The following is a 26059-nucleotide window of genomic DNA, read 5'->3' on the forward strand; positions in this document are numbered from 1 at the left end:
CTAGCCGCCACATGATTGTTCTCTCAGCACTGCCGTCGTCCTCGTCCTCTTCTTCACTCTTGACAAGAGGCCAGCAGCATCGACTTTTATATACACCCCACGCAGGCCTTTTTATTTGTACACTTTTTTTTCCAACAGCAGCAGCAGCTGCACTCAAAAAAATCACCAGCATGTTACGATTCATGCTAAACCGAGTATAATTTGTATTTATTATTGAGTCTATATATTAAGTTTCACATCAAACATGCTATAATTTATATCAACTGTGATTATTTTTTTTTATGATACAACTTTTTTACATAAACAATGTGACTTTTATTGACATATTTTATTTATTATACATACATACGTTATATATATTATGTATAATAACTATGTTATAGTGCTGCTTTGGCATGGACTTGACAGCCAGGGAAAAAAAAAATTGATAGTGCATTTATCGATCTCAGAGTGCTAAACTACCTTGTTAAAAGAAAAAAAAAAAAACACGGCCATCTGCACGAATCTGAGTGGATTTCCAGGAGTGAGAGCAATTTACCGGGAAACTGCAGAGATAACACACACACACACACACAGAGTTGTGCGATATTGCTCCATGGTGTAAACTTATTGAAGTGGTCCTATCCATCAGACAGACACACACACATAAATTTGACTCGTGCGCTTTCCAGGCTGCCGCAGCAGCTTCATAAATAAATTTAAAAAGAAAAAAAAAAAGACTTGCTGGAGGCGGGCGTTTTCTGACCGCCTTCTTGCCCCGCTGCCATTTGCTATCCGTGCGACAAATAGTAAAAGTGGGTCATTCTGTCACACCGCAGCAGATGATGGGCTGGATGAGGCCAAGCCGACCGTGGCGGAATGAACAGGCTCATGAATGCTTTTCTGGCTTGAAGCCTTTACACATTTAATTTGTTGCATCACAGTCAAAATGCCGTTTGGATACAAATACGTAAAAATACAAAACGTTTTGATACTAATGTCTCCATGGCTAAAATCTTGATTCTAGTATCGACTTTATTTATCACAATGATATCTAGCAAACTGTCACCGTGCTATTGTCATCCATGGAAAACTATTGTAATACTTTTTGTTGGCGGAGTGAAATATCCGAATATCGTAAAGGCGCTTATGGCTAATTATCGCAATACTGTTGTTATCTTGACCAAAAATATCGACTGTTACCATACACAAAATACTCCAGACGGTTTTGTTCTCAACTGCCAAGCAAAATGTTGTGATATTTTTATCAAAGGGGGAAAAAAATGATCATGATACCGTCTTTATTGGTGCCGGTTCGATACTGACAGCTAGCCTTTCATCGGTTTGTGTTTTTTACCTTGGGCGGCGCATCGGATCCCGGGTACTCCCGTTGGTCCAGCTTGTTCCAGCGCTGCATCAGTTTGATGACCATGGGATTGCTGAAGTCCACCAGCTGGAAGCCCGTCACGTTGGCGCCGCCGTGCATGAAGCGCTCCAGATTGATGTCCTTGAAGCCCTTGAGGGGCAGACAAGCACAAAGACTCGTCACGGGAGAAAGCGTCGATGGGAGAGCTTGCACTGATTGCCGGGGGCGCCTTTTTGCCTTTTAAACATCACCGTGATGGAAAATCGCACAAAATTAAGACTTGGGCTCCACGATTGTGACTGAAATAACTTTGGGAGAATAAATACAAATGGAATGACGTCGATGTGACGTTTCATTGTATCCTGTGTCTTGAAAGGCGCTTATAAATAAAATTTATTATTATATTATTATTATCCTGGACAAATTCGGGAACCTATGCGCAGGGTGGAGTAAAGCGACCCCAGAAAATAAACCAAGAATGCTGCACGTTCACAGCAGGCGAGGTAAAAGAAATCCAGACTGTGCTTACCCAATTTACTCCACGTTTTAATGCTAACGTTTTTCAGTGTATGGGCTGCTAGCAAGATTTGAATATAGCATCACGTCACTCCCCCCTCCCTCTTTTGTCTCTGCCCAAAGAAAAGAAGCTACATTGTTGGCAAGACTTGTTCATGTTGGAGTCTTGCCAAAAATGAAAAGTTACTGGTCTCTAATTCCTTGTTTTTAGCTATTATTATGTTAGCGGCTAACCAGAGTTCAATAACTGGACAAGAAACAGCCTCCGCGTGCCCCCCACTAGCCTCCGTCAGTTTTAACGGTAACGTTTTTCAGTGAATGGGCTGCTAGCAACATTTGAATATAGCATCACGTCACTCCTCCCTCCCTCTTTTGTCTCTGCCCAAAGAAAAGAAGCTACATTGTTAGCAAGACTTGTTCATGTTGGAGTCTTGCCAAAAATGAAAAGTTACTGGTCTCTAATTCCTTGTTTTTAGCTATTATTATGTTAGCGGCTAACCAGAGTTCAATAACTGGACAAGAAACAGCCTCCGCATGCCCCCCACTAGCCTCCGTCAGTGGTGAGGAGCTCGAGCAAATCGACACAACCCTCGGTCAGATCTTGTATCGCTTTAGCGTGACCTTAGTTGCGTATTCACTGCACACAATTTTCACCTGTCTTCCGGTCAGACTTCAAAAGACAAGTCATGTAGCGCATTCTTTTGTCCTCACCAGGTTCGCCATGATGTAGTGGTAGCCTTTGACGTGTTTCCCCACGCTGACGATCTGCGAAGAGACATGGAGGGGGGTCGGTGGGGTGGGGGGGTGGGGGCGAGGCATTAAAATTGACTGTGTGACATCATCGCGCGTTAATTGCGTTAGCCCGTGCGCTTGACGGTTGCGCTAGCGTGTCCAGACGTAAATACTTTCAGACAATGCTCCGTTGTCACACACACAGAGAAGCTACGTGTTGATAAAAACAGATTTTGAAAGCTGACATCTGCCGGAAAATCCCACTGGACAACCACTTACTGAGAGTGTGAACTAAGCAGTAGGGGAGGGAGGGGGGGGGGCAAAAAATGAAACAATTTCGATCTCTCTGGAGAGCTTGTAGGGATAAAAGTAATACGATAAAATAAGAAAATTACTGCAGTCAAAACAGCTTCAAAGGGTGACTTTGGAAGAAAGTACAGTAGAGCGCTGAGCTGAAATGTGTTAGCTCAGAAATGTATTTGTAGTTATAGAAACACATTTATAGTTAATCTTCAAAAGACTATCTGGTTAGGGAACATTAGCATTAAACTACGACATAACGACTACAATTTTGAAAGTATCCACGATAATAATGTGATACCGATTTTGTTGTTGTTGTGTCACACTATCAGAGCAAAATATCGCTACATGAGCATTAGCGTGGGCACGGAGTTGGTGTTACGCTGTCGCCGTATGAACATTTCCCAAAATATTGTCACACGAGAACGCTACCAGAGCTCAATATCGTGATATGACTGGTAGATATTGTGATACGGTCGAATCAAACTCTAATCTATCAGTAGCCCTTTTTTCAGTCAGTTAATGCTCACAAATGTGTCAAGAAACACATCAGACAGTTATTGAACGCCAGGGTGTTAAGTGCGACATATGCTGCAAACCCCCCCCCCCCTCCACCACCCCCCACCCCCGCCATGTGTGTACAACGTAAATGGTTTGGCAGATGTCAAGAGCGGAGATTCGGTGAATAATTGAACAGACACCAGTTGCCCCCCGCGGAAAGATGTGAGGGAGACAAGCGCAGAGGGAGAGGAAGGTGAGCGTGTTTACGGCAAAGTAGAACATCGCTCGAGATCAGAACAGGCTGCTCTCCGCCGGCAATCTTTTCCTCTTAGCCCACTCAAAGACTGCGAGACAAACATCGATGAACTGATTAAAGGCGACCACATGGGATAAATGGAATGAGAAAGGCATGAATGTGTGTGTCCTCTCCATTAGTGGTTAAAAGCACCATATTCGATTTAAGGATTTTTTTTTTAATATATTTTTTTAGACAGAACTATGAATTAGTCTTCTGATGTTTTTCTTGCCTCCAAAAAAATATCCTAGCAATACAATGAATATGGGTTGAAATACAGGATCTCTCCGTGGCAAAATGGCAATCACAATTCCTAAAACTCTCGTGATATCATCATTATCGCCACCGCACGTAAAATATCGCGATACTACCGTTATTGTGGGCATAATATTGTGATACAATCTTTATTTATGGCGATACCAAGTCGGCGGAATATCGTGATACTCTCCCATAGAACAGGGAACTATCACGATACTAACATTACGATGTCCAAAATATTGGGATCTTACTTTCAACGTGAGACAAAATATCGTTATTATCATGCGCCAATATTGTTCTTTTCCCATTATCGAGGGCATAATAATATATACTGTGTATTGTCTGCAAACTATATCCATATGAAATGTTTTATCATTGGGGCGGCCCGGTAGTCCAGTGGTTAGCACGTCGGCTTCACAATGCAGAGGTACCGGGTTCGATTCCAGCTCCGGCCTCCCTGTGTGGAGTTTGCATGTTCTCCCCGGGCCTGCGTGGGTTTTCTCCGGGTGCTCCGGTTTCCTCCCACATTCCAAAAACATGCGTGGCAGGCTGATTGAACACTCTAAATTGTCCCTAGGTGTGAGTGTGAGTGCGAATGGTTGTTCGTTTCTGTGTGCCCTGCGATTGGCTGGCAACCGATTCAGGGTGTCCCCCGCCTACTGCCCGAAGACAGCTGGGATAGGCTCCAGCAGCCCCCGCGACCCTAGTGAGGATCAAGCGGCTCGGAAGATGAATGAATGAATGTTTTATCATTATCAAAGGCAGAAACCTGAATTGTGATACTAACGTTACACTATCAAGATACTATCATCGTCAAGGGATTTTAATCACGAGGATTAAAAATATCATGATAGCTTTATCCAAAGGGGAGGATTGCGACACTATTGCCACCGCGTGAGCAAAATATCGCGATACTATAAACTATAACTTGTTGTGGTTTCAAGTACCACGCCGGAGGCCGATGCGGGGGGGCATCACCTGTTCCAGCATGTTCTGCAGCCTCTCGGCCTCGAGATCGATGACAAACTTCTTCTCCTGCCGCCGGTCCAGGTCTTCCAGGAGCCGTCGGTAGTTGGCGTCATTGAAGTTTTCCACGCAGATGGCGCTCACCTGCCAGTTGTTCTGCCCCGCCCTCTCCATGATGGCCTGCAGAATGGCGTACCCTGATGCGATTGGACGGGACAATAAAAGGTTTGATTTGATATCGCATCATCAGCAGCAGCAGCAATGGAATAAAATGAAACCTCTTTTTTTTTTATGGCAAATCTTTGAAACCGTGTCCAAGTTTGCGTAAGCGCGGCTTACGTAATTTGCCGAAAACCTAAAACCAAAATGGCCGACTTCCTGTTTGATTTCGGATCCTTGAGACTTTTTTGTGCATCTTATAGGTATCGAGGTCCCCAAAAAGGCAGCCTCTTGTCAAAAGGATATTAAATTGTGATTCCGAGAGGGCCCAATAAGGAATGGCAATTCTAATGATGCATCACGATAACAACTTATTGGCCTACTGTGCAATGGTTTTCATGCGCTTGCTGCTGTCAGAAGGGAGTGGGGGGGGGGGGGGGGGGTACGGCCACGTTGTCAGGTTGGTGTGAAAAGAAGACGAGTGACTGCGGCTGTTCACCGGCAGGAACAGATGTCCCCTTTAAACGGCCCCTCCTGGTGGCCATCACAATCTGGCAACCCATCTCCCTTTGCTACCAATTAGTGGCTTAACCTGCTCTCTGGCAACCCGGCCCCCGCACCTCTTCAAAACCACCTGCGAGAAGATGGAGCAGAGGGAGATTGCACACCTACTGCGTACAAACAGGTCACAACATTAGGTACACCTGCACCCGTCTACATGTACAGTCTCCTAAACGAGTTCAAAGAGAGCGAGGGTTAAAATTCTGGATTTTCTCAAAGAGACGCCATTCCATAGGCGTTGAAGGACTTGAGATTTTTTGGGAGTCGACGATAATGTGATGTGAAGACTCAACGCGGTTACCCATCATGCCCTGTTGCGCCACTTGAACAGACAGCCAGCAAAGCTCGCTCTCGGTGCAGCGGGCCCGGGCTGAGTACCGGCTGATAAATGAACAAACCTCGAGGCGGGAAATCGGCGCCGGTGGGCCACATGCGAACGAATGCACAGATTCGCTGAGCTGCGATTTCAAATGTGCATGAGGCTGCATGCGTTTGTGTCGCCTGCTTTGAGCATTGAGTGCTTTTCAATGGCAGATAAGGAAAAAAAACAAAATAGAGTCATCCATCACAACATGAACAAGCAGCCGGAGAAGAAATATCGTCTTGTTTACAGCCCGACTTGCCTGTCCTCATTTTTCACACGCTCGTTTTTTTTTTTTTAACACCCTGTATATAAAATGTGTAAGGGAATATGAAAATGAAATGTCTGTATTGGTTGTGATGGACAGCACAGACTCATTAAAAGGGTCAAGATGAAAGGAAAAGGAGCACTTTGGACATCAGGCAGTGACACTGCATGTTCTGGCTACTCTCACGTACCCATCTTCCGTTGCACTCCGGTGTGTCTTTTGGAAACCCGAAACGCCACCAAACGAAGGCTGCGGATCGATCGAAGGTTCGCGGTGTCAGGGCTGCATCAATTCCTTACTACTCGCAAGGACGGCTTATATATAATCAATACTGAGCGTTCGGCTCAGTGAGCATCTAAAGCAACGGTTCTCAAACTTTTTTTACGGCAAGCGCTATCAGAGAAAATTCTGCTCTCAAAGTACCGCCGTAATGGCCAACATTGAAATAAAGTGATGTGGTAGGCCGTAAAAAAATAAAATAAAAACTCATCGAGATACTGACTGGTATCAATATTAGGTTTGGAATCTTTCTTGTGCTTGACCATCTTTGTCGAGCAGGTTGAATGCTGAACACACATACAGAAAAAAAAAAAAAAACGAAGGAGAGAGCTTGCTGTTTAAATGCGAATACATTCCGACACAGCCTGCAGAGGGAATGAAAAAGGTCTGAATGCCTTCCTGGAAAAGTGAGATGTGGAGATATGATCCAGCCTTGTAATGGAAATGTGACACAATTGACTCTCTGGTGTACATGAGGATGTGCAGGACATGCAAAAGATGGCATGTGAGACAATCAAAAGGGAAAGAAACGTCCCCGATAGGCAAGATAGGAAACGGCTGAAGTCGGACTTCGGGTGTCGGAGCGTTTTAACACTGGCGGCGACATTTAGGCCAGGAGCCGCACCGCACTATGATATCGATTGGCTTTCTCCACCCCGCGGCATGCGGCGGACAAAGCACCGCCATTATTTTACGCCGCGGTGTGTGCAATTTCAGTGGCAGCAGCCGTACAGGAAATGAGCAAGCATTAATCAAATGGCCCCCCTATGACAGCGATAACGCCATTTACTGCAATCCCGTTCAATTGTTTGGCATACAATGACTCCTTTTCAAATGGAGAGGTATCCTTTTTTTTTTTTGATCGACGTCTCCCATCCATTCCAATACAGACGTGTGTGGAAAGAGTTTAAAAAGTTGATCAATTTCCCTTTTGCCATGAAAATGAAAAAATCCTGTTGACTTGTCGAAAGTGCCCTGCATGCCCTCTTGAAATGACTCATCCACATATAATGAGGAAAACGAATGTTTTGCAATTTAGGGTTTTGCATCCCTCTAGTATGGATAGTTCACGTTCATTTGCAATCGGAAAACATCTCCAGGATAAGTTTGCCTTTGCAGGACACCCAGAAATGACCAAACTGACCCTAAAAATGGCTGCTTCAAACCAAAACGACAGACTTCCCGAAAAAGGTTCTTGAGACTTTTTTGTGGGTCTCCTCGTGATTGATAGTCCCATTAAATTCGTCAGATTTCATATTGCCACATGAGTCCTTTCAATTACAACTCCTTGATAAGGTCCAAATGACCAACAATGGATGCTTAAAAATAAAATGGCAGACATGGGTTCTTGAGACTTTTTTTTGTGGGTCTCCTCGTGATTGATAGTCCCATTAAATTCTTCAGATTTCATATTGCCACATGAGTCCTTTACAGTAGAACTCCTTGATAAGGTCCAAATGACCAACAATGGATGCTTAAAAATAAAATGGCAGACATGGGTTCTTGAGACTTTTTTTTGTGGGTCTCCTCGTGATTGATAGTCCCATTAAATTCTTCAGATTTCATATTGCCACATGAGTCCTTTACAGTAGAACTCCTTGATAAGGTCCAAATGACCAACAATGGATGCTTAAAAATAAAATGGCAGACATGGGTTCTTGAGACTTTTTTTGTGGGTCTGCTCATGATAGACATGGCCATTACATATTGTTTGAAACTTAACTCTGCCAATTTATAGCACGTTGTTTTTCCTAAAAGTCAGTTTAAATCAATGAAAGTAAAACCACAAATTGCATGGGATCTGAACACTTTTTTGTGAGTCTGTTCGTGACAGACGTTGCCATTTTCATGTTGCTGACTGAGTAGTGAACCTATCATGTGGAATTTGTTTCTCCTAGGAGGAATCTATCAATTGTCCAATCCATTCAAAACGGCAAGTTTGCTCTTTCTTTTCGACTATGGGTCCTTGAGACATTTTGGTGGGTCAACTCATTATAAACCCGGGACCACTAAATATTATCTTCATTAGGATACGAATAAATGCCACCAAAACAAAGGGCTGGCAAAAACAGTAAGAAATCCCACTGCGAAACTCACCCCGATCGGTGTCGTAGAGAAAGACAAACTTGTTCCAATCGTAGTGGTCCAGCAGGGACAAGAGCGCCCCCCGGATGGATGGCCGTAGTTGCAGGGTGAACTGGCTCTCGCCCTCGGTGGGGAAACTCGGCGTGATGAGGGAGATGTGCAGCGCACTGCAGAAGGACGTCAACGTGTGTACCGAGCGCTTGTCGTAGAGGCCGAAGATGGCGAAGACACCTCGGGAGTACTGGGAGCAAACTGCGGGGCAACAGAATGATGTGTTACTAGCGAACGCACAAGAATTCAAGTCGGTCAAATTTGAACTTCCACCAAAAATTGTCATCGTATCACACAGCCAAATCAAGGATAAATTTGGATCAGCAATCCTACATTGGCTCAATTCTTGATCACGATCTTGAGCAAAACATTTTACGCAAATCCACTAAAGTTGACACATTACAACGTAACAGAACAACAAAAGCAAACTTGTTTTTTCCCCGCAGAGGATAAAGAATATATTCCCGTGAGCATTGATGTACTATATGCTCTGCCTGCTTGTGTCACTAACGCGAGTGTTAAAATAAAAGTTGTATAAACATTTATGTTCAAATGACATCAATGCTAGTTTAGTTTGCCCACCAGAAGTGTGGGTTAGCATTTAGCTAGTCCACTTTCATCAGCCAAAGTGAGGATAATTTAGTTAAACAAACGACACAGAAATCTCTTTATGTTGACTTTTCCACTAAATTCCAATTCAGAGTGGCCTCTTTTTGAAGATTTGTTCACAAACTGCCAGCGCAGCAAATTTATAAGAGACCCCCTGTTTAGCTTGCAGCAAAGCTGTGTCCAGTGATTATTATTTATCTCAGCGGAGTGCTTTGTAAGTAAATAAACGACTATTTTGTGGGAGTACTTTTGCCCTCTGTGATTATAAGTCTAGAATTGTTAGCGATCGCTCGCATTTATCCTGCTAACACAAAACCAAAACAGCAATAAGGGGCCAACACAAAAACAAAGCAGTACTTGAATTCCTTTAAAGGACGGCACCACACGGTAAACAAAGATCTGTACCCCCTTTAAAAAAAAACCTACAATCCTTTCTCTCACTTTCATCTGTGAAGCAGTGCTCTACCCAAGAAGTTTTCACCCCATTAGTAAAACACATGAAAAAGGCACAAAAGTACGCACGAGGAGTTGTGCTGGCCACAGTTTGAATTCGGGTAAGGAAAAAACAACGACCGGACTGCTTAAGGGAGGTCTCATTATGGAAAGACTGTGCCTGTCTACGATAATTGCCCAACACGGAACACAAAACAACGGGAAGATAATGAGCAGCGTCCTCCTCGGCCAACCTACTGAAAGAAACTCCAGAGGCTCCTTGCTATAAACAAGAGGGAAGTCAAGCACGATGGTAGCAAATCCCGTGCTTTACTTTGATTACACATGCGGCAAAAGTGTTTCGGCGTTCCTCTCGCAAATGTCAGTTCATATCTAGCAGACACATGTTTTGCATATTGCATGCCGATGCCGAGGTTCAGCTGCATTCATTTCCAATGTTCAAATGAAAAAAACGAACATTTCATTTCATCAACTGCACTAACAAGAGGCTCCAAGTTTTCAGAGGTTGACAGCGGAGTGCCGCAAGGCTCTACCCTTGAGCCAATTTCATTGGCGCTGTATGTGCTCCCCTAGCATCTACTTTATTTTTTTTTTAAACATGATATGTCCTTCCAATGTTGTGCAGATGACAGTCTACTCTTCCTTTGACTTCGTAAAACCTTTGTTTGCCAAAATTGAAGTCACGGTCTCCGTCTCCCGCTCACAGTTGTTCCAGAACGCTAACGCTCGTTTGCTAACCGCTACTTGTAAGCACGATCACATCACCCCTGTACCGGCTTCCCTTCACTGACCTCCTGTGCCTTTTAGTATTGACTTGAACATTTCACTATTTGTTTTGAAGTTCCGAGATGGCTTGGCAAGCGGCTATCGTTCCGACTTATTGGAACCATATTTTCTTTCAAGGTCCCTCAGGTACTCTAATCAGCTTCCCCTGGCCGTACCGAAATCCCGATTGAAGCTTAGCGGAGACCGGGCTTTTAAATTGGCAGCTCCAAAGCTGTGGAATGAGCTGACTTTGAATGTTCGGCAAGCTCCCACCCACTCTGCAGGCGTTTAAAACACACGCCAAAAGGCAGATTTGTATATTTTTGATGTTATTTCTTTGTTCTTTCCTAAGCTGTACAGCACCTTCGTTCAACTTATTGTTTTAAATGCGTTATTTAAATAAAGTTATATGCTATGATTTCTGGATTCATTCATTCATTCATTCAGTCATCTACCGAGCCGCTTGATCCTCACTAGGGTCGCGGGGGGTGCTGGAGCCTATCCCAGCTGTCTCCGGGCAGTAGGCGGGGGACACCCTGAATCGGTCGCCAGCCAATCGCAGGGCACACAGAAACAAACAACCATTCGCACTCACACTCACACCAAGGGACAATTTTAGAGTGTTCAATCAGCCTGCCACGCATGTTTTTGGAATGTGGGAGGAAACCGGAGCACCCGGAGAAAACCCACGCAGGCCCGGGGAGAACATGCAAACTCCACACAGGGAGGCCGGAGCTGGAATCGAACCCGGTACCTCTGCACTGTGAAGCCGACGTGCTAACCACTGGACTACCGGGCCGCCCCTGATTTCTGGATGACGACCTGAATATTTGATATACACTATTTACCTTTTCAAGACGAAATAATTACTGCGATTCGCGCCCCAAAGACATCGTGACATACATCTCACACCCATCGTGCGTGCCTGACTTTTTCTGCACGCGTCCACAAGGACGGCCCTCGGCGGCGACGGCGTCGCGCTTGAGAGCAGGTCCGGTCGAGCAAGAAAGAAGGTTGAAAATGCTCACAGCCCACTGATGTCCTCTCTCGAGGCTTCACACGCAAACACGCGCGAGTGCGAATGGCCGCCTCAATAACAACGCATCAGCATGCATGTATGGCTGGTGGCTGATCCGAAGCTGATTAAACTTGGCCTCCCTCCCGCAGTGCTTGCCTCTTAATTGCTGCCTGTTTGTTTTTATTTTCCACACCGGCAGGCTGTTGTACAGTTAAGACACACGACTGGCAGGGAACGGGCGTCATTCATTTTTCGAACACTGCCACTGCTTATAACGCGGAGTCGAGGGTGGCCATGTATACTCGCAGCATGAGGCTATTTCCTGCAGCAGCAACTCCAGCAGGGACAAGTAATGAAACTGCAATAAATCAAGTTGGTGAAACTGACGTTGGGGGGTTTGGGGGTAGGGGGGGGGGGTATTTTTTTTTTCCTTACTTGCTGGTCCCCAAAGTATGAGTCCTGAAATTAAAAAGAAATGGCCCGTTCTAACTAAAATGGCCAGCTTCCTGTTTGATTCTGGTTCTTTTTGGGCATCCAGCTATGATAAGATAAGATAAGATAAGATATCCTTTATTCGTCCCACAATGGGGAAATTTATGATATAAGTTCAAGCAATTTGCTGTTTAAAAACTAGCACCAAAGCTCTTTGATTGTACAATTGAAACATCAGGGGTGGACTTGTAATCATTTTGAGAGGTGACATTTGAGATGTACCCCCCCCCCTCCCGCCACCGCGACAAAGGGACAGAAGCCCATAACAGGCCGGCCATCAGTGTCATGGCGGCTCACACGCTGTGCACCGTTGTGACCTGGTAGGCGGTCCCACACGGAATCCCGGACTGGTCCATTTAGTCCCACCCCATCGGTGACCCTGAAAGCGCATCCGCTAACTTTACACTTCACTGCACAAACAGGTCACACACACACACACGCACACACACACACACATTGTGCAGCAGCTGATCAATGCTTCAGACTTGCACGCGTTTGACACTAAACTGGATTTTTCTGCTCGGTTTAGAAAAAAAAGACAACTTTTTGGGGGGGTTTTTTGTCTTCATCAGGCGTCTATAAAAAAACCATCCTGCTAAGCCATGCTAATCTACTACTGAAGTGAGATAAAAGCGAGATAATCTTTTTTTTTTTTCTTTCTCCGCTCGCCCTTGTTGCCCGGCGGGACTTTGGAGGGCTTAACTGCTTTGTTGTCATGTGCCCGAGGTGTAATTGTGAAGACCTGGGCTAAAATGTACCAAAAAAGCCGATCATTTAAAGTAAGAAAAAAAAAAATAAACAAACAAACTGCTAATCCATGCTCGACAGCAAATAACAGGGCGCACGTCGACACAACTATTAATCTTAAAATGCTATTAAGATTAAAATGACAGTTTCCAGATTTCGATAAAACGAGACGTTCATTTGAGTGGAGATGTTTATTTTTTCCCAGCGAACGGCCCCGGTGACTAACTGAGACGAATGAGGAGGCATAATAGACGCGTGGCCGCGATGAACATGTCGCGTCTTATTATTATTATTATGGAAATCCAACACCAATGCGACGGAAAGAACGATCCCAGACAAAAGACTCGACCTTGTGACGAGTGACAAGCAAACGGCAAGCAAGAGGCTAACAAAGCGACATAGCTGCTCCTTTTTCACGTCGAATGCATCGCCCGTCAAACTTTCAGAAATATTTGGTCAACACCAGCTGGCAAGGGAACAAAAACTCGAGGTCGAAAAACTAAAACTCAACATAAGCGCAAAAAAAAAACAGATGGACTTCACATGCACCACACTAGTTTCCCACCCCGGCGGCCATGACACACTTTTCGCGGCACGCCAGGTGTCGGGACCCCACGACGCCCCACCGCGCCTCACTCATCTCCACGGCAACGCCGAAACTGACTCGCAGGCTGAGCAAAGGACTCTCAAACGCATACTTGGATGGACACAAACGAAAAAGGACAGCAAACAAAGGCTTTGAGCAAAAGAAATGTCATTCATCCCGATTGGCAGAATACATCAGGAGTTTTCCCCGTACTGCGTTTGTTCCATAATCCTGTTTGAAAACAACGGCAGCCGACACGCATACGGTCCGACCGTCGGTGCACAAACATGTTCAACGTGGCGCTCGTCTGCGACCGTTTGCTCATCCAAATTGATAAAAGGGCCACGGTGGCGAGCGAGCGCTCTCACAAGTGGATGCTCTGCCATGTCCAAACAAAACTGCGGGCTGTGTTAACAAACAACAACCGGCGTGAAAATCTGTGGAACCAACCATCCCCCCCCACCCATTTTTTTTTCTGTCCGTACATAAGATCTAATGGTTAGAAATGGTTAGATTTGTTCTTGATTTTACTGCTTGGTGCTTTCTACCGCCTTTATTACCATTTCGTCTTACTGTTTATTCATTCATTCATTCATCTTCCGAGCCGCTTGATCCTCACGAGGGTCGCGGGGGGTGCTGGAGGCATCCCAGCTGTCTCCGGGCAGTAGGCGGGGGACACCCTGAATCGGGTGCCAGCCAATCGCAGGGCACACAGAGACGAACAACCATTCGCACTCACACTCACACCTAGGGACAATTTAGAGTGTTCAATCAGCCTGCCACGCATGTTTTTGGAATGTGGGAGGAAACCGGAGCACCCGGAGAAAACCCACGCAGGCCCGGGGAGAACATGCAAACTCCACACAGGGAGGCTGGAGCTGGAATTGAACCCGGTACCTCTGCACTGTGAGGTCGACGCGCGGGAGGAAACCGGAATACCCGGAGAAAACCCACACAGGCCCGGGGGGAAAACATGCAAACTTCACACAGGGAGGCCGGAGCTGGAATCGAACCCGGTACCTCTGCACTGTGAAGCCGACGTGCTAACCACTGGACTACCGGGCCGTCCCCTTACTGTTTATTGTGTAGGTTAAATCGCTCCGTGTACAGCACTTTGTATGCAGCGATGGCTGTTCGAAAGTGCTCTATAAATACTGTTGACTTGACTTGAGAGAAATGGGTGTTTTCATGACACCCGTTTCACATGGCGAGATCAACCGCAGAAAAACGTCTCCATCCACTTATGGAGAATGGAGCGGCGTGAGGGGAAAGGAAAACAATGGAGTCTAGCCGTGAAAGAGGATTTTTAATTATTATTATTTTTTTCTCTTCAGTTTTGGGGAATTTTTTTGTATATTTAATTAATTTAAATCTCTCTCTGAAAAGTAGCATATATTTAGTTTTAAGTGTTAATTGTTGGGACCACTGACTTCCCACTGGATGTTACTGGAGCAACAGGACACGTCCTTATGGAAACACTACAGCGAGTTGAGTCAAGCCTCCGGACTCTTCGTGTATGATCCATCTCCATATGTGCACGCATGTGCGTGCGTGTCAGATTGAATAAAGCACTCCCAAGTGCACGCATGTCCGCATTTGTGCACATTCATTTACCTTGGGCAACTCACGTAGAGGAGAAATAAAGACGATCCAAGAGAGAGTGGGGGAGTGGGAGGGGAGTCCCACTGGACATCATGGCAACACATTTTTCCCCATAATGCATGAGGGCCACTGAGAGAGCGTGACTGTACACACACACACACACACACACACACACACATTGTATGAACACACGCACACGTGTATGGTGCACTTCTGTCAGCTTGATTTTGTCTTGGCGTTCAAAGTGATGGCTCGGGGGGGGGGGGGGGGGGGGTAAAAGCACACTCATCATTTCCACACGAAGCCGTCTTCGGATCAGGCAGCCTGACACTGCATGTTGCAAAGCATTAGCGGTCGCCTTTTACATGGTGCGTTGCCATCATATAACAAGGCCTCACTCACTCGTCTCGAATTAAAAGACACTTCTCCATAAGAGTCGTGTTGAAACGACAGCAAAATGAAGAAGGCAGAAATTGCGAAGGCCGCCGCCTCGCATATAAGTAGCCGTAGGCGTCGGTTTACTCAACTATAGAAGAGGGAGAGCTATATGAGGTATAATATTAAACCAGGGGTGCCTATTAGGTAGATCCTGATCTACCGGTAGATCTAAGACAGGTCCCAAGTAGATCCGAGGAGTGTCGAGCAGAAAAAAAACAAACAACCATTTGTGTGTCTTTGTACATGTTAGTAATGTTTGTGTTAATATACACTGCACACTAATCAGTCTCATTTTCACAAAAAAAAATATTAAAAAAATAAAATAAAGCAAGTAAATCTTTAATTTGTGTGTGTGTGTGTACATGCGCGCGCCGGTAAGGGTAGATCCCGTGAGGTTAGTTGATCAAAAAGTAGATCTTCGATCCAAAAAGTTTGGGCACCCCTGTATTAAACGTTATTCGTATGCTAATTAGAATTTGTGTCAAGTTAAATGGTGAGTTGAACACAAAATAACTATTAGAGAGAAATAACTATCTTCCAAGGGGATATAGTGTTGCGTCCACTAACCTTTACTAGATATTTGGCATGACAAAAAAATTGCAAGGCACAGCGTTGTACACAAAAAAATGTCGCAGAAAGTATACACGGTGCGACCTCTCAATACACATCGATAAAATATTTCCATGTACAAGCCGTTGCTTTTGCGATCTACGGCGGTAAGTGAATTTCACAACAAACCTCGGATTGGCAGAAACTGTGAGGCGGACGTGCCCCCCCCCAACCCCCCAGGTGGAATCCTTGTACTTCCAAAATAGCATATTTGTTTTACCATTAAAATGACATCATCAAGAAGCAAAGAACATCATAGATTTGGATCATTAATAGCTAACCCTAATATGGAATCTATATATAGATTCATGCTACCTGTTGAGCCGCTTTTAAAATATGAAAAGTATGCCCATATGCCTTCCGTATCTGATGTATGATGTAACTTCACACAACTGTTTCATGCCGTGTTTTTTTTTGGACTGAAATACTCCGCTGTAAAACCATTTTCCTCCTCCTTGAAAGAAAAAAAAAAGGGGGGGGGGGAACGCATCATATACAACACGACCTACTGCCTTAATGAGTCAATACTTCATCATTGCTCGCTATCAGCCCGATCGAGGACTACGATCCTCTTCCGTAAACGCGTTAAGACTATTTACACAAATGGCAACGGGATGCCTGAATACACTCACGTAGTTGGGTAAATAGATTCAATATCAAATAAAACGCCCGGCATCCATCATATAGGGGGGGGGGGGTGTACTATTGGCAAAGTGTTGCATAAAATCTGAAGTGAAGTGGAGCGACACAATTACACTAAGTGCCGAGCCTACGGCCTGTATGAGCCCGTTTGGGGATTGGGGGGGGGGGGGGTGCTGGGATGGGTGACGGGCAAATGAGAGAAGAGTAAAATATAGTTATGGCCGCAAGCAGAGACCAGCAGCGCCTGAAGCCCCCACCAATCGGGGGGGGGGGGGGGGGGGGGGGGTCCAATCGAGCTGAAACGTCGCCAGACATCAAAACACAACAAATACAAGCGCTAATAACGTAGCGGAGAAGCTCGCAGGGGAATCGCCGGGGGCGCCTTAAAAAAAAATGAATATTTTAAGTGCCGGTGCCTCGGGACGCGTGAAGCAAACTCCTTGTAACCACTTTGCATCCATAAAACATGAGATAACCAGAGCGTTGGGACGAGAGTACGGGGACATTTATTGGGAGGCGACGTACACATTATCGCAGCGCGCTAGCGGACGCGCCGCTTAAATATCTTGACGGCGGGAAACGGTAGCAGTCAAATCAGAATGACAAATACGAATACTTCATTGCTGCACTCAGGGTACAGTAGATTCTTCAAGTATCTGTTGTTCACTTGGATTTTATTTTATTTTTATTTTTTTGAGATGAGATTTGAAATCTGCTTCTTGTTTGATCAAATTAGGTTCATTGACTTTTCAACTTCCCGAGCATAAGCAACATTTTTTTAAAAAATTGTAAAATAGAGCAAGGTCAAGGTCTACTGCAGCAGTTACTGTGTATTTCAAATATTTTCAGAATAAAATATTGAACAGATTATCCCCCTCTATTAATCGAGTAACGGGATGTAAATGGATTTTTCCATTATTATTTGTTTAGTTATACTTTATACCCTGTTGTTCTACTGTAGTATCTGTGACGATCAGTGTGTGTGTGTGTTTTTTAAAGATCAATACAAAAATTTGGGGGTTTGGTCAAAAAGTTACCAAATCCTCCCATGACTTTCATCTTCCTAACCGCTTGATCCTCACTAGGGTCGGGGGGCGGGGGGGTGCTGGAGCCTATCCCAGCTGTCTCCGGGCAGTAGGCGGGGGACACCCTGAATCGGTTGCCAGCCAATCACAGGGCACACAGAGACGAACAACCATCCACACTCACCCCCACACCCAGGGACAATTTAGAGTGTTCAATCAGCCTGCCATGCATGTTTTTTGGAATGTGGGAGGAAACCGGAGCACCCGGAGAAAACCCACGCAGGCCCGGGGAGAACATGCAAACTCCACACAGGGAGGCCGGAGCTGGAATCGAACCCGGTACCTCTGCACTGTGAAGCCGACGTGCTAACCACTGGACTACCGGGTCGCCCCCTCCCATGACTTAACACGACCAAAGTCTCCGTCTCATCAAACACCACCAAAACATTGGACCTCGCATAATCTTTAAACAAAAAATCTAATAAATCACCCGAACCCTCGGTCTCACCCGACGCCTTCCGTCCAACCTAACGTTCTTAAAACGGTCCTTTCGGCCTTGAAAAGAACTGCAGAAGGCGCCCGTTGCTTTCTATCCATTGAAAATGTGCTCTTGATAAGTCACAACAATGTCAAGGGACGCACATGAGCGAGCACATATTACGTGCACGCTTGTGCACGCACGTACGCACGCGTTGAGTCATCTCAGGACAGGATGTTGGGAAGGATAAAGCGCACTCTGCTTCACTGATTTTTCAGACAGCGCGTCCACCCAGCCACACTTAAACCGTAGCCGAGCTCGGAGGACTTTTGGTCCGAGGACAACAGTTTTTTTTTTTTTTGTTTTTTTATTTGCCCGATGCTGTCAGATGGGCTCATCGTCACACTTGCACTGGGCAAAAAAAAAAAAAAAACTCGGGCTTGCACTGGGCCTTCCTCAAGCGTCTGTCTCCAGATCATCGGGGGAGGAGCGAACGGGCAGATGTATTCTCCTTACTCAAGTGCTCCTGTCAACTTGGGCGGAGACGAGGTGAATCAAAGCCCGGGGTTGGGAAAACTAGGATAAGAAGGCAGGATGGGTCGAGGGCAAAACGAGGACGCATGAAAAGAGAACCCGGCAAGCCTTCACATCCAAGAGCGAACCCGAATGAAAAAAAAAAAAAACGCCTCATATCCGCTCACTCCATCGCTTCGTAGTCGCCCGTCGCCGCATGAGTCAACCCTTTCCTCCTTTTCCCGTCCGATGACGTCACATGATTCCATTCATGAAAGCCTCGCCAGGCGTTAATCTGGCTTTTTGTCAACGACCGAGTCACGTGGCAAAGCTGCGGAAGACGGCGGCGCTTTTTACTCCGCTCTTAGAATATGGTGCGCTTGGTAAAACATCACAGAGACGTCTCACAAATGTCACAAAGCCACTTTTTTTTTTTTTTTTAAAGGGAGCATCTCAGCCCAGGACAGAGAAACTGGACCGAGTGGTCAGGAGAGCCAGCTCTGTCCTGGGTGGGCAACAGCCGCATGCTAGCTAAGCTAACAGCTATGATGGACAGACCCTCCTACGCCCTCCAGGCCACCCTAACGGCGCTCGGCAGCTCCTTCAGCCGGAGACTAACGAGAAGGAGAGGTATCGCCCCTCGTTCCCGCTGTCGAGCTAGTTGAATAGATGGTCCCGAAAATCTCGACTCACCCCCACTCGCCCATTTTTAATATGCCTATATTTATATTTTATATTTATCCATCCATCCATCTATTTTCTGAACCGCTTAATCCTCACTAGGGTCGCGGGGGGTGCTGGAGCCTATCCCAGCCGTCTTCGGGCAGTAGACGGGGGACACCCTGAATCGGTTGCCAGCCAATCGGAGGGCACACAGAAACGAACAACCATCCACACTCACACTCACACCTAGGGACAATTTAGAGTGCTCAATCAGCCTGCGACGCATGTTTTTGGAATGTGGGAGCAAACCGGAGCACCCTGAGAAAACCCACGCAGGCCTGGGGAGAACATGCAAACTCCACACAGGGAGGCCGGAGCTGGAATCGAACCCGGTACTTCTGCACTGTGAAGCCGACGTGCTAACCACTGGACTACCTGGCCGCCTCTATTTTATATTTATTTATCTACTTTTTGTCTTCTTCTTTCTGCCTTTCATAATTTTGCTGCTGGAAATTGGGAATTTCTCCATTGTGAGGCAAATAATATTTTCTTATCTTATTTATTGCTAATCTCAAATTTTGGGAAGAAAAAATATATATAAATAATATATATTTATATACAGTATATATCTACTGTACTGAATAGGAATACTATTCTATGGTCACGAGCTATGGGTCGTGACCGAAAAAACGAGATCCCGGATACAAGCGGCCGAAATGAGTTTTCTCCGCAGGGTGTCCGGGCTCTCCCTTAGAGATAAGGTGAGAAGCTCGGTCATCCGGGAGGGGCTCCGAGTCGAGCCGCTTCTCCTCCACATCGAGAGGAGCCAGATGAGGTGGCTTGGGCATCTGATTCGGATGCCTCCTGAGCGCCTCCCTGGTGAGGTGTTCCGGGCATGTCCCACCGGGAGGAGACCCCGAGGAAGACCCAGGACATGCTGGAGAGACAACGTCACCCAGCTGGCCTGGGAACGCCTCGGGATCCGCCGGGGAGAGCTGGAAGAAGTAGCTAGGGAGAGGGAAGACTGGGCTTCCCTGCTAAAGCTGTTGCCCCCGCGACCCGGTAGAAGATGGATGGATGGATGGATGGATGAATAGGAATACGAAAAAAGAATACTCTTAGACGGTTGTCCAAATGCAGACTGTCAACACTGTGAGAATTTAATGATTTTCATGAGACAAGGACAACATGAACGTCCGTTATATTTCAGCACACCCAGGCCCCCGCAACACACATTTCACAACAAATAAATGCCACCTTGACACACCGTAAAATCGAATCTAGCCCCTCGCTAGAGATCATCCGGGATATAATACACAACGACCGACCGCAGCCGACATGCTCCGCGCGCTACCTCGCGCCGACCACCGCGACAACGTTAGCCGCTATTTTTAGAAAGCGCTGAAAGCCGCTCAGACGGGCAGAAAACATCCAAAGGCGCAAAACCATATATGACGGAGATGGCGGCCAAGTGTTAACGTTAGACAGAAGAGAGGATGTCAATTCTTTCTAGAACGCAATGAGCAAATGATCCAAAAAAAAGGGAGCTCCTACTTTCACCCCGACCCGGTTCACTCCTGGTGATTTGGAAACAAGCGACAAGTGTTCCCACGCCGACGCGGCACAGTTGTGATTGTGGAACGCGCGCCGCCGCCGAAGGTAAACACTCTTCATTATTCAACGTGGACATAAATAATCCAGAAGGCGTGTGTTACGTTCGCAGGCCCAGTGTGGGCAAAGCGAATTCTATTTCCCCACCCGCTGGCGTAAAAACAACTGTGACCTCTTAAGACGTGAGAGTTTGTTTACTCTTATTGGTGTGAACTTTTACAAGTACAGCAAAGCGCCGCCATGAGTGAGAGATCGGGACCAAGCATTGCCATTAATACGGAAAATATTTAGAATCGCCTCTTTGATGATGAACTCATTCACTCCCAAAGACGTTTTTAAACGTCTTTTCAGACTTGGTCTAGAATCAGCTGGTACTGAAGGAGTTCACGTCGACCGAAAGGCTCCGTAATTCTACAGGCTACGTTACATAAGAGCATCTTTAGACCAAATTTCTCCACTGGTGCCTTGGCATCGGCGGACAAATTAGTCGCACAAACTGAGAGGGAAGTGAACTCGTGCTTCCAAACAGAAAGACGTCGACTCGCTTTGCAGCAACGTCCTCGGGAGATTCTCGAGAGACGTTGGTTATTACTGCTAAAGTCGTGAGGCGATAAAAGCAAAAGACACACACGGAGCGCATCCTTTGGTGCCAAGTCAAATGAGGTCTTGTGAGTTGCGCATTATAACCGACGGTCAAGGTTAACCTTGCGCGCAATCCAAATTTGACTTTCGACTTTGGTGGTTCCACGACACAAAAACAGATTTGTCTGACATGGTCCCTTGCACGCGCGCATTAATTATTCCAGCAGGCAGCTCCTCGTTTGGTTTTGCTCGCTCTCCTCCTCCTCCTCCTTTTCCTGCAAGCTTGCTACTCCAAGCAAAAGCGCACCACCAAGAATTGGCTCATCCGGCGCGTTTAATTGCTCGCCGCTTCCAAGAAGCGTCTCCGCCGGCGCGGACGGCGAGAAATTCGTACATCCGGTGAAGCGGGCCGAGCACAACCGTTTTCAGGGGGGGGCGAAGGCAATGCAAAAAATTGGTGCGCCCGAGGACGATTAATTCATCGGGTGTGTCATAACAAACAGCCACTCAAAGAGGGTCCTCATTATTTATTCTTTCTAAATTGGAACAAATTGGACATCAAACAGCATCTGTTTGCGTCAAACCAAGGCGATTAACTGACAAATAGCGTAATTCCTCAAACAGAGGAAATAAACGCCGACACCTCGCAAACAGACCTCGGAACGGGTAGCAACTGACTTGACGCGTCGGGAATCCTGTTCCGCGCCAGGACGGCGGACTTCACTCGTCACAGCGCCATCTAGTGGATCTGGCGGTCACTTCCAAGGCTGCGACGACAAAACTGAAATGGATTCTCTACGTCGCTACAAAGTTAGCATAATAGCTAACCCTGGTTAACTCACTCACTGAGAACGCCAAGGGGCCAACCAATTGCATATTCGATCCAAACGTTGCGCTCGCGGCGAAGCCAGCCCCGGCCGGCCCTCCGGCAATCTCCACCTTAGCATCCACCACTCCGCTAAGCCGGCGGATGGTACATGTATCTTCATGGCGGGGGTACGGGAAGACAGCTGGACCTCTTCATCTCGATATAAATCTCCACCGGCGCGAGACAGCGCTAACTCTGACCTCATTACAGCCGCTAACAAGTGCGCGCAACACCGCTTGGGCCCGGGATTTATCTTCTTCGAGGCGAACCACCGGCCGGGCCTTATTTGGACTCCAGCGCCGGCGCTCTTGAGCGGATACGCTCATGGGGCGACAAGGTGACCACGAGATGCTCCTGGGTTAGCTATTTCAAAATAATTTGGGTTACTTTTAACCAAGTAGTTTTGAGAGTGTATTTATGACGGTTACTTCATGTCATACGTCGTGGTTGAGCAATTGAGATTTGCGTAATCCACATATCAAACACCCTCGGCGACCGAACGGCCGCTACGTTTCTGTTAAGACGTCACACATTCCATGCTCAAAATCAAGACGATACTTGAAGTGGGTTTCGATTCATTTCTTCCGCAAGGGGGGGTGCTTGCATAATGCACGTTAGGGGAATGCTTGAATGTTCTTCACCGAGGAGAAGAATCATCTGGCCTGTCTGCCTCATTAACCCACCTCAGCTTCCCTGGGGAGATCGGAAATAACTCCAGGAGTGAGGGAGGGGGGGGGGGGGGGGGTCAGGGTGAGCCGCAAGACTCGGCGTCAGTGGTGGTTGTTTGCAGCGTTTCAAAGAAAACCCGGAGAGTGACGCAAGGAGAGATGAGTCGACTTAATAACAAACGCGGCGTTTCTGACACTTACTGCCTGCGCGAGCAAAGTGGATTTAATGTCAAAGCGCTCATAAAACAAACCCGCCCGTCAGCGCGGTAGCAATTTTTACTTAAACTGACACAAAAATCTATGGTGTGACCTTGTTATTCACCAGAAAAGACAGCCGGAGGTCTGCAAAACGGCAGCTCCTTAAATTGCCAGGGAACTTTACAAAATCAAACGCCCTCAAAATTGGAATAAATCAAAGTCCAAATTCCAGAAATGCCTCAAAAGTCCAACGGAACTTGCTTGGTTTCGAAATGTTATCATCCAAATTTTACGGGCCAATACAATAGTCAAAAAAAAATACTTTCCATCAAAAAAGATTTTCCATCATTTCCAATGGGAAAAAAAATGGTGTTGCATAACAGATAGCATTCAACGTCTGTCCAACTGTATCTTAATAAAAAGCATCCGTCTGTCTGGAACCATTTGCAAAGCTGATAATATGAAAAAAAAAAATCGCATCATTTTCTCTTCGTTTTTCCGGCAGAATCAAGCATCTCATCGGTCCGCCTGGCAAAACGTGTTTTCTCTGTGGGCCGTTAATGTGCATCATCATGGAGTCTGTTTCCCACAGGATCCTGCAAAGTCAGCGGATTGACTCAAATAGAAATCGGAGAAGCGGTAGAGGAGGCGGGGAGGTAGGGGAGGGGGTCTTTTTCGCAAGGTTTCAAGGACAATTCATTATCACTTGCGACGGGATATTGCGGCGGCTGGATGGTCGACAAGCCGCCGTGTTGAGTCTCTTACTGGGCCTGGGAAACGTCAAGGGCAATGTGAGGATGGGGTGGGGGGGGGGGGGCTTGGCTTCCCCCCCCCCCTCTCTCTAAATCCTCTGCAGCACTCAGAAAATAAGCCCTGACATCAGCTGTGTGCAAATGTGCCCAAAAAGGCAACGTACGATGCAGCCGCTTTGTCGTTTGCCGCAAAGCAAAGCTCAAGACTTTTGTCTCGCCTCCACGTGAGAAAACGCGTCCATTGTCACACTTGCTTCATCAAACCAAACGCCAACATTCTTTGTCTTTTACCGTTTCAAAAGGAAATCGCATTATACGGGGGAGGGGGGGGGGGGCTTAATAAGGAACACAATTATTTCACATTAGTTACACATTTACCAGCGCCGAGGTTTTTTTTCAAAAATCCGATTTTTAAAAACAATTTCATTGATTTTTTTTGGGGGGTACATTTTGAATCTTTATTCGTTCCTGTTATTCACTTTGATAATAAAAGAGAACAGCAAACGGGGGAAATGGATACAAGTACAGAGAGAAAAAAAAGGGTATTTTGGGAGGGGCTTATTCTACGCGGGTGCGGATTTTACGATAAACACAGAATATGGACAATCAACATACAATTTTGCACAATGCCACTTTGAGATGCCGCAATAACCCTCTCAATCATTTGATCCCGTCCCTTCCCTTCCCTTTGGACACCCCCCCCCCCACACACACACACACAAACAGGCCCGCCTCAGTCCGCAGACCACCGGCTGAGGAAATCTTATCCGCACACCCGATAAAAAGTGCAATAATTGGCCAATCAACTTACAATCAGGCCGCTCGACTACGGCGGCCCGCTGGAGAAAGTTGAAACGGCGAGGCCGTCCAAAGCCGGCTTTGCGGCGATAACGCTGGCACATGCACAAACATGCTCACTCACACACAAACAACGCAGAGTGACACAAAGGCTGAATGGTGTGCAAGGGAAGTCATCATTCGATAGCGGAGTAGCATAAGGTCAAAGGTTAAAGTGTGCATGTGTGCCAAAGAGATACAGAAATCCTCATAAGGATCGCGGGAGGTGCTGGAACCTATCCCAGCCGTCTCCGGGCAGAAGGCGGGGACACCCTGAACTAGTTGCCAGCCAATCACAGGGCACACAAGAGACTAACAACCATCCACTCTCACACTCACACCGATGGACAATTTCGAGTGTTCAGTCAGCCGGTCGTGCATGTTTTTGGAATGTGGGAGGAAACCGGAATACCCGGAGAAAACCCACACAGGCTCGGGGGAGAACATGCAAACTCCACACAGGGAGGCCGGAGCTGGAATTGAACCCGGTACCTCTGCACTGTGAGGTCGACGCGCGGGAGGAAACCGGAATACCCGGAGAAAACCCACACAGGCCCGGGGGGAGAACATGCAAACTCCACACAGGGAGGCCGGAGCTGGAATTGAACCCGGTACCTCTGCACTGTGAGGTCGACGCGTGGGAGGAAACCAGAATACCCGGAGAAAACCCACACAGGCCTGCGGGGAGAACATGCAAACTCCTCACAGGGAGGCCGGAGCTGGAATTGAACCCGGTACCTCTGCACTGTGAGGTCGACGTGCTAACCACTGAGCCACGGGGCCGCCCTGCTTCTAACGCAACACTTGAAAATCGTTCATTACAACGAGTTTAGTATACTGTACAAAATATCGACAAAATCAGCGTCCCCGCATGCGCCGTCTGCAAAAATAGAGCCCTTGGAGTGGTGGAAAATGAAAAGCCGCTAATTCCTCTTAAAGTCTCTCAGACGTCAGATGGCCGGTAGGCTCCACGCTCGCCTGGAGACAAAGAAATCATCTGTGTTGAACGTGCGAGTGTGTCCAAACAATTAGCTCGCTGATTACACGCTTGTTAAATCTCTAGCTTTGATGGAGAAAGCTGTCACGGACGCTCTTAATTATGTGCGCTGTTCATTAGTTCCACGTCAATGTGGCCTCAAGAGGGAAAAACCTACCTGACGTGGTTCACCCCCCCCTACCCCCCCTTGTGACCTTTCGCGCCGTCCCAATGGACGGAAGAGGAGAGC

At 46.7% G+C, this 26059-nt stretch overlaps 1 protein-coding gene across 6 annotated transcripts in view; it reads right to left on the reverse strand.

The window, feature by feature from the left end:
* The window catches only part of gria4b (glutamate receptor, ionotropic, AMPA 4b), a 74274-nt gene that overhangs the window by 23691 nt on the left and 24524 nt on the right, over window positions 1–26059 (reverse strand). For all 6 annotated transcript variants that reach the window (XM_052047255.1, XM_052047254.1, XM_052047259.1 and 3 more), the window contains 4 exons: window positions 8639–8878; window positions 4926–5110; window positions 2573–2626; window positions 1337–1495 (listed from right to left, as the gene is read on the reverse strand). In XM_052047255.1, the coding sequence (XP_051903215.1) occupies window positions 1337–1495; window positions 2573–2626; window positions 4926–5110; window positions 8639–8878 (638 nt within the window). The remainder of the gene's footprint in view (window positions 1–1336; window positions 1496–2572; window positions 2627–4925; window positions 5111–8638; window positions 8879–26059) is intronic.

The sequence above is a fragment of the Hippocampus zosterae genome, chromosome 16, assembly GCF_025434085.1.
Source record: "Hippocampus zosterae strain Florida chromosome 16, ASM2543408v3, whole genome shotgun sequence".
NCBI classification, from domain to species: domain Eukaryota; kingdom Metazoa; phylum Chordata; class Actinopteri; order Syngnathiformes; family Syngnathidae; genus Hippocampus; species Hippocampus zosterae.